Source organism: Myodes glareolus, chromosome 18 (genome assembly GCF_982192425.1).
Source record: "Myodes glareolus chromosome 18, mMyoGla1.1, whole genome shotgun sequence".
Taxonomy (NCBI): Eukaryota; Metazoa; Chordata; class Mammalia; order Rodentia; family Cricetidae; genus Myodes; species Myodes glareolus.
In genome coordinates, this window is record NC_142043.1 from 64005067 (window position 1) to 64022584 (window position 17518).

Consider the following 17518-nt stretch of genomic DNA (forward strand, 5'->3'; position numbering starts at 1 on the left):
AGGATGACCCCTGGACACCCCTTTGGGGGCCCATGAGATGCCCAATGTGGATATCAAGTGGGAGCAGTCAGACGCAGCCATTTTGTGGGGTGATGGACAAAATGTGCTGGAGGGTTCTCATGTGGTTCCTGTGAAAGCCTATTGATGCCAAAATGCCAGTTGGTGAGGACCAGCCTATTGATGCCACACTGCCGGTCGGTGAGGACCAGCCTATGGATGCCACACTGCCAGTCGGTGAGGACCAGGCAAGAAACACCCACGTTGAGCTGATGGCTACCCCCATCTGCTGGAGCAACTTCAGCATGGCCTCTGTTAGGCCTCAGTTCCTTCCTTTAGGAGCCACAGCAGCCTCATCCTCACAGGCTGCTCAAAGATGGTTTCCATTGTCAACCACTTACTGAAAGTAAGGCAAGGCGAACTGGACACGGATGAAGAGTCTGCACCTGCTTGGGTTAAAAGCGACTTAGGAAGGAGCTGGAGAGGTGGCTCAGTGGTTAAGAGCATTGACTGCTTCTTCAGAGGACCAGGGTTCAATTCCCAGCATGCACATAGTGGCTCACAATTGTCTGTAACTCCAGTTCTAGATGATCTGATGTCTCTTCTGATCTCTGCATGGCCCTACATGCATGCAGACACACACACACACACACACACACACACACACACACACACACACAAGCAAGTACATTTTAAAAAATCTGTTTGACAGTGCTGAAAAGAGATGTCTCCAGACAGGAAGGGGGCTTTCTATTATTTGATTAAAAAAACTAAATGTATACTATTTTTATCAAAATACACTGAATAAACATATCTCAGGTACTTATTAAAGTGTACTCAGCTATTTATTAAAGTGTATAATAATAATAGCTTCTCTGGGGAAAGTGCAGAGTTAGAGTTTCTGCCTTTAAGAGTGATAGACAGGGAGGCCCTGGCACCCAGCCTAGGTCACTTGTGTTTCAGGTGTTAGTGGTGCTATAGATCAAGTGGTCCAGGGTCCTCTGCATTGCTCCTGTGAGGTGGCTGGGAATGCAAGACTAAATGCCCCTCACAGCCTCATAAAGCCTTCTTCCAGACTAGGCTCATACAATGATTGACAGACCCTGCTTCCAGGTTGCACTCTAAAGTGGCTGTCCCCACCCATCCCCATCACTCTCCCCACCCCACTCCATCCACCTGACTCAGGATGGGGGAGGAGTCTTCTGGAATTTCACAGGAGAGAAGGTGGTGGAGCCAGAGGCCAGAGTCCACAGAACCCAGCAAACATATGGGTATAAAAGGGCCTTGCTTGTGCCCCTGCACATCCTGTGAGCTCATCCTGAAGCTTCCTGCTGCCATGGAGACCAGAGCCCTCTGTCTAATGCTGCTGGTCCTGCTAGCTGGCTCCTCTGGGGTAGCTGCGGAGTACATTGGCCTGTGTAAGTACCTATCTGGCTTCATCAGCACTAGTCTGGAACCTCTCAGCGGGGGAGAGACTCAGAAGCCTGCCTACCTTCTACATCAATTTCATACCTAATTACCATTCACCGGGCACACGTTTTCTTAGAGCAGTCCTACAGGGTGCCTCTTTCTGTCCCCTTTCACAGTCAGGTTAATGGAGGCTCAGAGAAACTGAGCATGCCCCTCTCCTCCTCAGTCTGTAGCGGGGTTGAAACAGAGGTTGGGGTGGGAGGGCTGGCAGGTGCTCATCACCTCTCATTTCCTTCTTTGCCAGAGATTTCTGAGCAGGGATGGGCTTTCCACACCATCCTGGCAAGTTGCCAGAATAAACCAGGCACAAATAGAAGCTCCAGATGGTTTACAGAAACCAGTAAATCACAGGGCTGGGTGAGAGGTGGCCAAACTCAGAGACCTGGGGTATGACCTTTTCCAGGTGACCACTTACTGGGGTGAAGACAGTAGAGCCCCTGGGGAGCAATGAAACCCTTTAGACTTGGGCATGTAAGGGCATCCGGTAGCTGGAGCCAGGTTGAAGCTTCAAAATGTCCCTTAGAGCCCTGCGTCAAAGTCTGGAGTAGTCAGGAAGACATGATGGCCCCGCTGCAGTGGGGAGATGTGGAAGGCTGTTGGGTTTCCACTTTCATAGGGGAAATCAGGTAGCCGGTGATCGGGGGCAGGCTTTAGAGGTACATATGGATAAGTAGACAGAACAGGGATGCTGGAGATGGAGGAAGCCCACAGCTGGAACAGGACCAGCTAAACCAGCATGTGGTGGGAGCTACAAGTAACTACAGAAACATTCTTGACAAAACAAAGATGGTCCCAAATCAAGACAATTCCTGAGTACAAGATGGGGGTGTCAGGGCTACAGCAGAGGGTGGGGCCTTTGCCACAGTTTCGGAAGTTATCTGATGGCGTTCTTAGCTTTGGGGTTGGTGGCAGCTAGGGGCGCCTTAAGCAACACATTCCAAGGTTTCACCCGAGAGCCAACGGATGCTAGTCCGCTGCAGAGACGGGTAAACTAATGACAGTCCAGGACGATTTTAGCTCCGTATCCCCGCTCTCCGCTGTCCGTTCATTTCATAATGAACTGCTTTTCTTTAGACATCCCCTAGGGGGCAAGACTGTCACCATCATTGAATTCAGGAGGAAGGGTTCCAGGGTTCCACAGGAAGCAAGAAAGTAATCCCAAACTTGCAGCCTGGCCACTGATGTGGTTTCATTTGGACAGCTCCAAGTCAGTGTATGGTCCCGGCCAACGTCAGGGTGGACTGCGGCTACCCCAGCGTCACCAAAGAGGAGTGCAACAACCGTGGCTGCTGCTTTGACTCCAGCATCCGGAATGTGCCCTGGTGCTTCAAGCCCCTGCAGGAGGCAGGTAAGGTCAACCAGCGATGCCCAGGGCAGCCCTGTCCTTCCATGTAGCTGGGCCTCAGCAGGACACCAACATTGTCACTATTCCTCGGTGGAGGCCTCACATAGGAGACCTCATTTCAGGTATTTTGGATCCAGGGCAGCTAGTGATCAGTGGCTGGTCCTTTCTATAAACTATAAAGATGTAATCTGAGGGCTAGAGAAATGTCCCAGTCAGTGAACCGCTTCCCACACAAGCATGAGGACATGAGTTGGATTCAGGAAATCGTGTCAAAAAGCCAGGTGCGGTGGTCCATGCTTGGGCTCTCATTGCCAGGGAGCAGAGACAGGCAGATATGTGGGGCTTTACTGGCCAACTAGCCTAGACTAATTAGAAAGTTCCAGACCACCAATAAGCAAGGTAGGACTAGTGAGATGGCTCAGCAGATAAAGGTGCTCGCTGCCCAGTCTGGTGACCTGGATTCAAATCTCTAGCCCCACATGGTGGCAGAGGAGAACTGACTCCACCAACCTGCCCTCTGACCTCTACCTGTGCACTGGCATGCCTCCTTTCACATATGCACACACACAAGTAAATAAATGTAGATGTATGCACACATACACATAATTGCACACACACACACACACACACCAAAGCAAATAGCAGCTTAGGAACAACACATGAGGCTGACCCCCCCAACACACACACACAAACACACATGTACACACACACACGTACACACACACACGTACACACACACACACGTACACACACACAAACATACATGTACACACACACATACACACACACACACGGTGCAAACTGGTGTGAAAAATGGACACTGCATGGCTGTGGAAATGGATTGATTTTGAGCTAATGTTTTATCAAACAGGCCATCCATAGCCCCTTGTCACCTAGGACATGCTCACCGCACACCAGCAGCCAGGTGACTGTCCTTGTGCCCTGGCTCCTGCCCACTAGCCCGCCTCTCTTACCCCCTCCCTGGGTGGAGTGGGTTGTAGGGCAAAGCCCCTGAGAATCCCTGGGTAGGGCCATGTGCAAACAGCAGATGGCCAGGCACACGGGTGGCTTGCCAATCCTGTTTTACCAAGGTCCAATCTATCCCATCTTAGGGGAGCCATCCGCTGTGAGCCATCTGTCACTTCTAAATGCTGGCTCACCTTCTAAGAGATTGTATCTCTACGAGGGATTGTCCTGGGCTGGCACCCAAAGGATCCAGATGTGCTCTTTGGCCTGGGTAACAAATGGCTGAGCCCCAGCTGAACAGAGGCATCCCATGTGCCGCTCCCCTCCTTCAGCAGAGCCAGGAAGGAGAAATGAGTGTGGTCAGGAGCAGTAACAGGGGCTGGCCGCTGCCCCATGAGTGGCAGGTCACTTGCCTCTGGCTCCCTTCTAGGCACTATGGCACATACCCCTGACAGGACCTCTGGGGTGCAGTTATGTGATTTGGTGATGTCAGGAGGATGCACAGTGCCTCCTGCAGGCTTTGGGGGACTCACATTCCCCTGTGACCAGGGAAGAAGGCCGCCATGTGCTAGTTTGGGAAGCCAGGCAACCCTGTGGGAATGACCTTAATCCTTTTCTTTCTTTCCAGAATGCACATTTTGAAGCCAGCCAGGCTCTGGGAAGCGGCCTCTGCACCCCGCACACTGGCTGCCGGTGGTGGTTGAGGGCAGCGCTCATCCCTGCTCTGCTCTCTCTGCTGCCCACATAGGAGCCCGGAGTCCTGACGAATAAAGACCCCACACTCAGCACAAGGCTGCTCTGATGGCTGAGACCTCTGCTCTTGTGTTTATTTCTCCATGTCACTCTTGGGGGGTGCAGAGGGGGAAGGGCCACACTTCACGGAGGAGAGAGTGTTCCAGACCCATGGGGAACTGATCCTGAGTTGCTTTAACACACCAAGAGACTCAAGTCAGGAGCCCCCGAGAGGAGTGTTCTAGTTCCCTATAATGTTGCCATAAAACACTCTACCCTAATCAGCTCAGGGGAGGAGGGGTTTATCTGGCTTACACTTCCAGGTCACAGTCCCATCACTGAGGGAGGTCACAGGAGGAACTTGAATCAGAAACCATGAAGGATGCCCCCTGCTGGCACAGTTGGGCTTTTGCTCACTTGACTTGCTTATAAAGACCAGGCCCACCCACCTAGGGAAGGTGCCACCCACAGTGGGCTGGGCCCTTCTACAGCAATTAACAAGACCATCCCTGCTCCACCCCCAGGCAGGCCAATCTGATCTGCCATGCCCTCAGTTGAGACTGCTGTCTCAGGGGATTCTAGAAAGATAGAGTTAGAGCTAGCGAGAACAGCAGGCAGACGGAACCTTCTACAGCACATCGACTCTCTAAGATGAGAAGAAAATAAACAACAATAAAAAACCCAAGAAACAAACAAAAACAAAAGGCAAGCAAGCAAAAGTCCCCAAACACCTCTACTACAAGATTTAGAAATCAAGTCTTTCTTGCGAAGAAATCAAACGATGAAAACCATCTTCTATTATGGCCTGGTTTGTGTTTATCTACAGTCCCATTTAATATCAGTCACATTGTGGGTGGTCACCCTCCCCCCTTTTTAGTGGACACAGAGCAGTGGTCTGTATCTCATTTCCTACCCAACATCCACTGTGGTTTGATCCGCCCTCTTCATTTCCTGGTGTGAATTTTCTCTGAATCATCTTTGGGGATGTTTGGGGGTGGAGGCTCCTGCTTGTGTTGCCTGGCTGATCCTTAGCTCTGTGCCCACAGGGGACCCCTCTAAATACTCCATCATCCATGCCCCATTCACACAGCACAGTGGTCAGAAATCATTGCTTCTCACTGAGGTGGGCATCCATGGTTTCTTCTCCTTGGAAAAGGACTCAGTCCCCCAAACACCATGCACTGGGAATGACATTTCATTCCCAGTGATATTGGGCAAGTCACACTGAGAGCACATCAGACTGGATAGTGATTGTTACACCCAGGACACACAGGGTCAATAAATGTGGTTAAAGAGGTCCTGGAGAATAAGAGAACACAGTGACAGGGGTCTCCACGAGGGAGTCAGCAGTGCCTGGTTCTGCTGTGGTGAATGTGTGGAGACAGATGGAGAAGCCCCAGGCTGTGGTCAACAGCACAGGACCTTCCAGACTGGCAGGACGCATCAGATTCTCTCTCCTCACCCACAACTGGGATGTCAGCTTTGGTTGACTTTGGAGGTTAAGCACCCCAGTCCCTTAGAAAACCTCTCCAGCGTGTAAAGTCTGTGTTGGCGTTACACAAATAAAATGCAAATCCCGTTCCAGACCAGCTGTTTGTAACAGTCTGCAGGATCTGAACTTCAGGCTTCCAGCATGACTGTGGCAACTCTTCATCCACACTGGCCACCTTCCTGCCTGACGCTTAGAGAAGAAAACTGCATCCTGTTGCTCCCTGGTTTCTAGTCAAGCCATGAGGTTGCAGTCCCTCTGAGCGGAGCACCCTTCTCTGTGGGGCAGGTGAACTGGAGTCCTCTGCTCTTCTGGGTACAGCAGTCTTGGCCCTCACCTCCCTCTCATTGCAGCACCCGCCCATCTCTCTCTGCCTGGCTCTCCTTGACCACAGGAACTCAGGATGCTGCCCCTTCCTCAGGGCCCCGGGTAGAATGGTGTGGGCTCAGCTGAAGGCAATTTGGCTACACTCCAGGAGCCATGGTATTCACGTCAGAATTTCTGGGAGTGTCCTCCAGGCCTAAGTGAAGGCAGCTGTGAGCCCTTCAAGCGTGAATCAGAACCTTGAATAAAACTGAGACAGCCTCACAGCGCCCTCTGCTGGCAGCCTGGAGTGGCGGCCGCTCCTCACCTCTTGCCATCTAGTTTCCAGCTTCCCAAATTCCCTGCCTCCTGCCAGAGTCCAACCCTGCAGCAGTGATTTCCTTGACTGGCTTTGGACTGTGTGGTGTCCTGTGGTTGTTCATCTCTCTGACACTGTCACTGAGTCAGCAAGGTGCTGAGACCTTCCTGGCTGTGGCTGACAAGCCCAGTGTCACTCGGCAGCATGCCTATGATGTCCTGTGGGGTCGTGGGACACACATGGGCCAAAGATAGGTATCTCACATCCAAATTCACTTTGTGTTGTTTCCTATCTAGGGCGTGGGGTGGATTTGGGCTCAGAGACATAGTCTAACTGTATTGCCCGTGTGTATTTAGGAACTTGGGGTGCATTTCTGAGTGTCATATGAATGTGGGGACAAGGCCGGCTTTGAGTAGATACAAGGATAGAGGTATCTGTAATGTGCCAAGTGCCCTTCCATAGACCACTGCCTCTGTCTGTGACCGTCCAGAGTCTTGTCTGCTCATGGTGGCTGCAAACTTGCTGTCATGATTTGAACCCAGGCCCTGTCCTGTCTGGCATCCTGGCATAGGTTATGTCCTGGTTTTATTCTTTATAGCAGTAATGAGCAAAAACAACCCGGGAGGAAAAGGTTGATTTGGTTTACATGTTACAGTCCGTCACTGAGGGAACTCAGGGCAGGATCCCAGACACAAGAACAGAAGCAGAGGCTATGGAGAAGGCGCTGGTCCCGGCCTGCTCCCCATGGCTTACTCAGCTTGCTTTCTTACACAACCCAGGACCACTTGCCTCAGGGTGGCTCTGCTGTAGCGGGCTCCTCCCTCCCATATCTCTCAGCAACCAACAAAAAGGCCCACTGATTTACCCACAGGTCAGTCTGATGGAGGCATTTTCTCAATAGAGGTTTCCTCTTCCCAGAGGATTCAACCTTGTGTCATGTTGAAAAAAAAAAAGTCCAGGCACGTTGTTTTTGTTTTCTGGCTTACCGTGTCCCGCATTTACCTAGCATGGAGCTACAGGCATGGTGTTCACTCCAGTATAGTGATACCAGCACTATACAGCTGACCACTCGACATTCCAGGAGGTCTGCTTTTGGTGATTTTATGTAGGAGCTCTGGCACCCTGGTTCCTCGTTACATCCTCTGGGGTGTGAATATGCCAATACCTGTTCACTAGCTACTTAATAGGGATGTATGACGTTTTCAAAAGTTTATGTGCAGACTTGATCATTGGAATGTGAAGGGGAGGTGGTACCGTGTGTGTGTGTGTGTGTGTGTGTGTGTGTGTGTGTTAGGGTTCTCTAGAGGAACAGAATGTGTGTATATTTTACAAGAGGATTCAATTTATTGGTTTCTATCATAGGGACACTTGGGAGGCAGAAGGATTCCTGCAAATTCAAAGCTTGACTGGTCTAGACAATGAGTTACAGCAGGCTGGGCAGGGCTACATGGTGAGACCCTGCCTCAAGCAAGTAAAACAAAAACAAACAAACAAACCGAACGAACAGTGTGACTATCAACCAATTCTCACTTAGTCAGAATCTGAGTTTCTGAGATTTGTGTTGCCAGGGGTCCTGCCTGTCGTTTCTTAGGTGGCTCATCCCCTTCCAGGCTGATCATGTTCTATTTCCAGCCATCTCTCTGGGCACAGGGGTTACTAGCTGCTTTTCTCTGCAGCTGTCTTTGTCCCCATTGGCCTGGTCACAGCAGCCTTTCCATCTTGTGACCCCACCTCCCTAACCCTAGTTGGCCTCCCTTGTCTTCCAGAGAACAGATCTGCTCCCCACACTGTGCGTGTGCAGCCCCAGCGACCACTAGAGGGCACCCTTGGACACTCACTTGTGTGAAAGGACTTGTCATTGTCCTTTCAAAGCTGAATGCATCACATCCAGTAAAGGATGTGGCCCTCAGGTCCCCTAGGAGGGAAGACTATGCTGGTGACGCCCCAGAGAAAGGGGAGCCTGCTTCCTCTCCCCACCCCCTGCAAAGTTCCATTCAGAAAAGTTTGCTGTGTGTGTTGGGGGAAGAATGTCTAGGCCAGTGCCTCTCAACCTCAATGCTGCGACCCTTTAATACGGTTCCTCATGTTGTGCTGACGCTCCCCCAACCATAACATTCTTTCCATTGCTACTTCATAACTGTAATTTTGCCACTGGTATGAATGGTTAATATCTGTGTTTTCCAATGGTCTTAGGTGATGACCTGCGGATTGAGAACGGCTGTTTTAGGATTGCCTGGGGAGGTGGAGCATCAACAGGAGCCCCACACTGCCTCTCAGAGCAAGGATTGCTTATGGAGAACCAGTACACTGGTCCCAACAGGTCACTAGCATGGGCCTCTACATAGCTACGTGCTCCCTGGCTAGTCTCAGCATCTCTGCCTCACACTGTGGAGAGGGACCTAGTAACTTGAACGTTTCTGGAGCCCAGAGCTCATGACTCATTGATCATAAAATAAACAGGACCCCTAAGTGGACACAGCTCATTCCACACCACAGCACAGAGCCACAACAACCCCAGTGACTGGTGATTCTGTTTTGTGCATCCCACGATGACAGGTAGAGGGGACCAGCACTACTGTATTGAGAGAGACCTCACTGAAGGGGCTACGGGTTGGTGCCAAGGTTTACTGTCCTGTCTATGGAGTTGTGTTGGATAGTCTTATGTCAACTTGACATAACTAAAATCATCTGAGAGGAGGGAGCCTCATTTAAGAAAGCACCTCTGTAAGATCTGGCTGTGGAGTATTTCCTTAATTAGAGATTAATGGGAGGAGGCCTAGCACCTTGTGGGTGATGCCATCTTGGGCTGGTGGTCCCGGGTGCTATAAGAAAGGAGGCTGAGCAAGCCACGGGGAACAAGCCAGCAGGCAGCGACCCTCCATCAGCTCCTGCCTCCAGGTTCCTGCCCTGTTTGAGTTCCTGTCCTGACTTTCTTCAGTGCTGAACAATGATATGGAAGTGTAAGCCAAATAAACCCTTGCCTCCCCAGGTTACTATGATCCTGGTGCTTTACCCCAGCAATAGAAACCCTAAGACAGGAGTGGGCGTATGCCCTTCGCAAGAGCTCAGGGTGGAAAGGCTGTTCCCGAATGAGTCTCAGTGATATTACTCCTGAGAGGACCTGAAAGGCAGAGGTGGCAGAAGTGTCGTGACAGCATCTTAGACAGGCACAACCGTGCCTTAGAGAGCCCCAGAGTGTACCCCTGCCTCCCTGACACCTGAAGCCTGACAGAGCAGGCTATAGGCTTGCGTAGCTTTGCATTTGTGTCAAACAAGGGGGCCTTTCTGCTTGCTTTCCTGGCTGTTTTGTGTTGATCATCTGACCTGGAGGGACCTGGGGCTGCACCCATTGATGACTGGGATGGGGAAGACATGCAGTTAGGTTGTTGTTTCCCTTTGATGCCAGGGAACAGTCTTGAGGATACAAAGGCATGAGACCCCGAAGCCTGACCTGTGTACCTTGGAATCAATCATGCAAACTCCACATAGCATTGACTTCCTTGCTGCCCCTAGCACACTGCAGAGGCTGCAAAGATCTGCAAAGAGACAATGGGAAGTGGGGTTCAAACTCTCTTCTTCCCAGGACGCAAACCAGAAGGGGCAGGGCCCTGAATGGTTACTAGAAGCTTAGGGGTGGGTCATCTCCACATGGGATCTTGAGTACCTGTACCCAACCGGTCTAGTTTCAGTTATCCATGGTCAACCACAATCAGAAAATGTTGAAGCTACTTTGAAAGACTAGAAGAGAGACCATACTTGCCCGACTTTTATTACAGCATATTGCCAAGACCAATCTAATTGTTGGGGGCTAATGCTGTCAATCTCTTGCTGTCTCTAACTTTGTCATGGGCACATCAGAGTATGTCTGGGGCATCTGCACTGGCACTGAGATCCAGGCATCCCATTAGGGTCCTGAGTGTATTCTCTTAGGTGCTTTATTTCAGAACTACCAGAAGGCTCAACCCAGTATTGCAAGGCGGCTTCAGGAGGATAGACAGACTAGAGAAGCAAGAGGACACTGGGAGACATAACAGAAGCACATCACACTCAACAATGGGCAAGACAGCATGCCCATGCCCAGCCATGCTCACCACGCTCACTTATCACCCTTCCTCCCATGCTGTAGGACACCGCAGGAGCCAGTGAAGTGCACCCTTTTGACCTATCAGGGTCTCTGCTCTGTGTCCTAGAGATGGGAGCAAGGTGTAGTTTGAAACCTTGACTTTAGGCCCCCACTGCTCTTCAAAGATGAATTCCAGAAGGTCACCCAGTTGAGAGCTCAGCCCAGATCTCAAGGGGACCCCACACAGTCACGTGAGAGCTGCTTCCCAGAACTCAAGCCTAAGATGAAAACCTATCTGCTGCAGAATCGGAGCCCTGAGCAGGGTACTCCCTGAAGCGGTTGCCCCAATCCTGAAGAGGAGCAATGGGCAGGGCTGTCTTGGCTATGCCTACGGGGTTGCAGTGGTGGCAGCCTTCATGTTCCAGTGGTTCAAGCCTCATCTGGTGCTGCTGGTGCATGGGCACATGATCACGGCAGAGGACATGGGTCAGATGTCTAGGGAAACACAACCTAACGATAGATGCATAGAAAGTGCTGGCGAGAGCAGGCCAACTCTACAGTGGGCCAGACCAAGCAGCCAATCAGAACCCTTACCAAGCAGACACATGCATCTTCAAGATGGCGAAAACGTGGATTTGACACCGAAAACACGTAAAACTTATATATAAAATACTTTATTAGCAGTCTTTATTTCTTCCAAGTATCTAACTTTATAGTGACACAGTCCACTCCTCGAGCTCCCCTGCTGGGTTCTGTTCGCCTTTCCGTTGCATTCTCATTCAGCTGGTGTTTGTCAATAGTCTCGATGTATTTTCCACGGAACGCTCATCTGCGCCACAGGCATGGATGAATTTTGTCTTTCCTCCATGCAGTAATGTGATGGGGAAGGACCTGGAGGCTGGCGTGCTACTGACACGCAGGGAGAGCCATAGAGTAACACTATCCGACATGTGTGGGAGCAGGCCTGCATGTGTGCACATACAAGCATGCACATGTGTGTATGTGCAAACTCATGTATAGGCAAGCAAGCCAAAGCACATGGACGCCAGTCTCTCTGACCTGAAGTGGCCCCACTAGTGTTGCTTTGGGAAGCTCAGACAGGAAAGAACAGGTCTATTGCCACTAAGACACAGGCGAGGTCAGCCCCTGGACGGGCTAGAACAATTCATCATGGGCACTTGGATGTGAGTCCCTCAGACATAGAGCAGACTTGGCCTTCTCTTAGCAGTAGAATGGCTGAGGAGACAGCCACTGCAAAGGTGCGGCACTTTGCACGAGTCTAAACGCTTCCCGACTGTTTGCACCGTTGCAACAATGACAGCTGGAAAAGCCAGACAGCGTGGACTCCGGTGTGTGACACGGACTCTGAAGCCCCTCAGCACCGTGCCAGCACCTCCCCGCCTCAGTCCTACCTGCATAAGGAGAGCAAAGCAGCTGCCCACTGGGGCAAGGCCTGAGGAAGGTCCCTGCCCTGCCCGAGGGCTTGAAACAACATGGGGGAAGCAGATCAGTGAGGGAGTGAGGGATGAACACAAGATGGAGAAGCAGAAGGCACTGCGCAGTGCCCAGACACTCCCGAGGGCTAGGAGGGTCTCACCTCCACACTGGTTTCTCTTCTCACAGACACACCCAGAGGCATTTTCTGCTTGGCTGATGTTGTCTGTCCCTGGCCTCAGGCTGATAAAATGACCTTTCTTTAGGCTTCTAAGATGGGTTCTTACTAAAACGTTGTATGCTCCATTTTCTGGTCCTAAGGGTGCCCCTCCCCACTCCCAGGTGAGGAAGGGAGAGTATGACACCTATTCTGTATGCAGTTCTCATAGGCTCATCTCCCCCACACCCCAGAGTTCAACTCTCTCTTGACAAAGGGTATAATAGGAAGCAGGAGAGGCTGGGATGGGGGAGGTGGGACAGGATGGACAAAGGAGGGGGGCTGGACAGAGGATGGCAGCCCCACCCTTGCATCCTGCCTTTCCTGAACCTCAGCCTGGCAGGGCCCTGAAGGCCTCACTCTCTGAGGAGGTCTCTGCAAATGCTGTCTTTGAACTTCCGTTTTTTTTACCTCTGCTAACATGAGGAGGGAGTACAGCCTTTAACTTGATGGAATCTTTCCTTTAACTGAAGGAACTTAGCCAGAGATAAAAGGAAGGCCTGGGTCCTCAGAGGCACATGGAACCCAATTGCAAGGGAAGTCTGACTCTAACATCAGTGTCAGGAAGGACACACTGCCGGATACCTCCTACCATGACAGAGACAAGCAGGAAGAGGAAGAAGTCCAGACTGCATCTCTGGAATTCAAGTTATGTATGGCGGTAAGCAAAGCTACACATCAGGGTGCCTGTGGACACTGGATGAGGGACAAGGATGTAGCATCCCCTAGGATGGCTGTCAGCCTTCCTCAAGTCTGCAGAACAAGTGAGCAATGCTGTCCTGTGGGGTGACTTCTGACCTCTTGCCTGTTCTGGTCAACATTCTTTAGCAACTACCCTCGTCACTCTGCCCATCAGCAGTGAACCCGCTCCTGTAGCATCAGCTCAGACTCTGCTCTATGGAGGGACCCCAATACACCCTCACTGACTTAGGGGTGGTGACAAGCTGCTTACAGTGGTGAGGAGAAACCGGGACTTGCAAGAACTCTTCCAGACATGAAACATGGACCACCCTGCCTCTTTGATTGACAGCAGAGCAGTCTCAGTGCAGGAACCCAGCCCCTGGCACATCTTGCCAAGCATGAGCCATTACACTAAGCCGTCAGTGGAGACAGGAGAGGAATGGGTTCTTTGGCACTGGCTTTGAAGTGACCGCCCGACTCCCGTTCCTTTAAACTTGCGCTTCACCAGCTGACAGCCCACAGTTCCCCTCTGGAGTCAATGCAATACCCCCCCCCCCCACACACAGTTCCTTTCTGGAGTCAATGCAATGCCTAGCATCTTGAAATTAAATCAAGACTTTTTTTTTTAATGAAGACATTTTTATAAAGGCGAATCGTGTCCCTGGTTAAAAGCTGAATCTAGAAGGCAGTGCCATGTTTGTATAGAACGAGCAAACTGAAAATTACATTGTAATATGCATTTCAATTGTCTTCTCTATAAAAGATCTAGGAGTGAAAAAAATAAAAAGAATCTCTAAATATTTTCAAAGCACATCCATGCGTTTAAGTAAAATTCGGACCCTTATCATTCTCTACAAGGAAGATATGAAAGCTTCAAGGCCACAACCGAGGAATCTCAGGACCTGTCAGAACATGACCTAGTGCAATTACTTACAGGTGTTGAAACCAAGGCTCACAGGGTAAATGGGCCTACCCACAAAAATATAGGGTTTTGCAGGAGACTCCATCTTAGGACAGCGGTGCTTCAGAAGCAAGCAGCTGCGTGTCCTAAAGGGGACATCCATGGCACCTCCCCTTCCACTTAGCCGGCCTGCCCCTCACTGCACCCTCATTGCACGCCCCCTGGTATTTCAAGGGCCACACCCAATGTGTCCCCAGGCCGGCTTCCCAGGCTCAGTGGAGGTAGTTAACGTGATTCATGAAGAAAGGGGAAAACACTCTTTAAAAACCGACAAGGTTGATCTATGTACTTCTTGGGCAAATGAAAGTGGCCAGAAAACTATAAAAGAAATCATCTATTTTGCTTAAAATAGAAGCATGTGAAAAAGAAAGGTCTGGAAAGAGTCTGCCAACATCCAGCTCCATACTGTTGGCATGGCTCTTTGTCCCTGCTGGCCCAGCACAGCTGGTGTGTGTGTGTGGGGTCTCCCTTGCCTGGAGCCCACGTTTGACCATCCGTGGTTGTGGCTGTGAGCCTCACTCGGTGGCTAGGTGGGACTCGTCTATTTCTAAGCAAAACACACCTTTCCTACCCTGAACCAGTCCTGGAGAAGCACTGGAAAAGATACAGTCTCTCAAAATGAATGAAATTTATCGACTTTGGCTCGGAGAGTGACTTCATGAGAAAGGGGACGAGCTTTAGAAAAGAAGAAACGACAGTCATCAAGTGGAGTCCCACCATCTGTGGACTTTCTCCCCTCAAGATATCCACCTCTGGGGACCAGTGTGGCCAGCGCTCCTCATCCAGGCCAAGGTATCCTGGACTCCGGCAGGAACCTCCTGAGAAAGCCTCTTGTCCCCAGCTGGACCACAGGATGACATTCTGTATCCGTTGTGTTTTAAATCCTGCGTATAAAATAAAAATCCCAACCGTCCTACATCTTCCTAGTTAAAGCTAGAAAAGGAAACGAACAGTTCCAACCCGGCGGGCAGAGGCGCTGAGCACTGGTCGCCATCGACCTGCGTGGCCTCCAGGTAGGGTTGGGAGAGTCTGTGTTACCAGGAGCAGGCACACCGCTGCCTCCCAGCAGTGCCCTTGGTCATGATGTCTGCTTTGCCTCCTTGCTGGCCTGCAGGTGTTTTACCTCTCGGCCCGGATTTTGTATCTCAGGACAAAATAGGCAATGAGCCGCAGGGAGACGAAGAAGATCCCTAAGACGATGAAGTCCAGGTACAGTTTGGCGTTCTCCACATCCAACTCCCGCAGGATGGCCTCTGACTTCTGGAAGTGGCAGGTCTCAGCAATGTCGCAGTGCAGGTCCTCTCGGTCCAAGCCATAGATGGAGAGGATGACCCCCTCGAAGCCATATCTGGGGAGAGGCGCACCAGGTGAGAAGGGCATCCATGGCAGAAGGTCACTCTGCCGGCTCGCCACTCTCAGTACCCCGCCCTGCATTGCTTCCTGACCTCACAGCCATCTTCCCAAGACAACACCCTAGCAGCCCCCTACCTTTGCTTCCAATCCTGTTTCTTCCAAGGCCACCAGAGGAAAATGTAAAACAGAACAAACCATATTTAATCCACTGGTGCAACAAATAAATAATAAAATCATATTTGGCCTCCTTCCAATCCTGCACACCTTTTCACTGTTAGGTCTAGTTATGGGTTGGATATCCTGGCAAGAACACCGGAGCATTTAAAGAAAGCCCTTTGGGTCCAGTCTTGTCTTACAGAACAAAAGCACCAATCTTCAGAAGAAAGGCGCTGGGCTCCAGTTTCCCAGGATTGGCAAGCGCACAGGCAGCTGAAACTCTGTACAAGGGCTTTGTGTCTGTCTTGGTCTCCGGAACAATGTAGTGGGGCCTAAGCTGACACTCGAGGAAAGCAGCACTTGTTCTCAGCATGGACCTTTGTGATGCAGGGGGATGGCTGCAGATGGGGGTGGGGAGGAGGATGCACGCCAAGTCCTGAGGATGGACACTGACTGCCCAGGGAATGGCCAGTGTGCAGAGCTACTCCACAGAGGGGAGGAATTCTGGGAGACCCCGGACCCAAAGAGTCAGAAAACTCCTGCTGGAAGGGAAATGCTGGGATGTCTCAGAGAGGGCACAGTGCGGCTCTGTTGGGCCTTGTTTAGATTTTGTAACCAGAATTTCATTGGGGAGTTTTTTTTTTTTTTTACATAAAATATGGACACACCCTTGGAAATGCCCAGAATGTGAGGGCATGCCACAGCATCTTCAGAGGCCGTCTGCGTGCATCTGTGTGCACTGGAAGGGTGAGGCCCCACACCAAGGGAAACATAAAGGCATATTCTTGGTGTCGGGATGCAGATGCAGTGGGCAGCCAGGCAGTGGCTTCCGGGAGTCCCTCCTTCCAGCGCCACTGATTCGGTCCCTGGGCCTGCCACCGGCCCCCGCCCACACGCACCTGACATAGGAGATATAGGACATCCACTGCAAGTAGGTGGGGATCGTGTCAAAGCTGACGAAGAATCCCGAGAAGAGCAGGACGGGGATGGCAGTCACGGGACCCACGAACGTGGCGACCTGGAGTGAGCCACGGTGGGACAGGGTGAGGACGTGAAGAACACTCACTGGAGGAAGCAGAGGACATCCACCCACTCAAGTGACCCTGAGGATATCCCCAGTGGTCGGAGAGCAGGAATCTCAAAGGGCCAGAGTCTTTCTGGACTGGCCAAGACCAGGATGGTGGCCAAGAATGTCCCGTGGCAGGGCCACAAGTTAATCTCCTGAAGAGGGACCCCCGAAACCCCAGTTGAGGAAGGGGATTGAATGAAAAATCAAAATAAAGTATTTCCTGAGGTCAGAGGCCAACAATTTGTGGGAACGGTCTCCGAGGGACTGCAGCGAACAATTTCCAGCTGTCCCTGGAGCTAACAACTGGGTAGGACCACCTCTCTGGAGATCCTACCTAGAGATAGAGATGTTGTCACCCACCAGCAGTGGCACCAAATGCTAGAGTCAGGTTTCAAGGAGCCCACGGGACCCACGGGACCCACGGGAAGCCCCCTCCTCTCAGGTCTTGCTGTCCCTGAGAGCTAAGGGCTGGCAAGTAGCTGTTCCCACTGTTTCTCCAAGGGAAAGATTCCAGGGTGTCAGTGTGTGTGCATATTGTGTGTGGTATGAGTGTTGTATGTACATAAGCTTAAAGGACAACTAACACCTAGTAAGATACACCCTCTGGGGTCCAAAGGTCTCGGGGGAGGGGCAGAGAAGGGTCTGAGAAAGTGAAATGGGTTGGGGGGGGCGATCAACACAGGGGACAAAGTCATCTATGAAAACAGTACGGATCTGATGTGTGGGTGGGACTGGCAGGGTGCATGGGGAATGCTGAGCTGGGAGGTTCAGATGGGGGTGGCAGATGTTCTGCAGGCCTGATTTGGGGCTGGTGTGTCCCAGGCTGCTCTTCAGAGTGTTGTCTTCTCGTGACAATGTTATGAGGTAGACACCATGGCTGCTCCCATCTCTCCATGAGGAACCTGGACCCTGGAGGCCAGGAAGCCCTTGTTGAGGACACTGGAGAGGAACTGGGATGTATGT

At 51.3% G+C, this 17518-nt stretch overlaps 2 protein-coding genes across 4 annotated transcripts in view; one reads left to right on the top strand and one right to left on the bottom strand.

The window, feature by feature from the left end:
* Nucleotides 1-1255: 1255 nt before the first annotated feature.
* On the top strand, nucleotides 1256-4587 carry Tff3 (trefoil factor 3). The gene is made up of 3 exons (XM_087898347.1): nucleotides 1256-1415; nucleotides 2669-2815; nucleotides 4407-4587. The coding sequence occupies exons 1-3, from the start codon at nucleotides 1265-1267 to the stop codon at nucleotides 4418-4420; spliced, it is 312 nt and encodes a 103-aa protein (XP_087754473.1). The 5' UTR covers nucleotides 1256-1264; the 3' UTR covers nucleotides 4421-4587.
* A 9028-nt stretch (nucleotides 4588-13615) lies between these two features.
* The window catches only part of Abcg1 (ATP binding cassette subfamily G member 1), a 56279-nt gene continuing 52376 nt past the window's right edge, over nucleotides 13616-17518 (bottom strand). For all 3 annotated transcript variants that reach the window (XM_087898349.1, XM_087898348.1, XM_087898350.1), the window contains exons 14-15: nucleotides 16386-16504; nucleotides 13616-15325 (exon numbers count right to left, since the gene is read on the bottom strand). In XM_087898349.1, the coding sequence (XP_087754475.1) occupies nucleotides 15097-15325; nucleotides 16386-16504 (348 nt within the window). In that variant the 3' untranslated portion in view covers nucleotides 13616-15096. The remainder of the gene's footprint in view (nucleotides 15326-16385; nucleotides 16505-17518) is intronic.

Coding starts and splice junctions, on each gene's coding strand:
- Tff3 (XM_087898347.1), top strand. CDS start 1,265: ATGGGTATAAAAGGGCCTTGCTTGTGCCCCTGCACATCCTGTGAGCTC. Junction 1,416..2,668: donor TGCGGAGTACATTGGCCTGT/GTAAGTACCTAT, acceptor TCATTTGGACAG/CTCCAAGTCAGTGTATGGTC.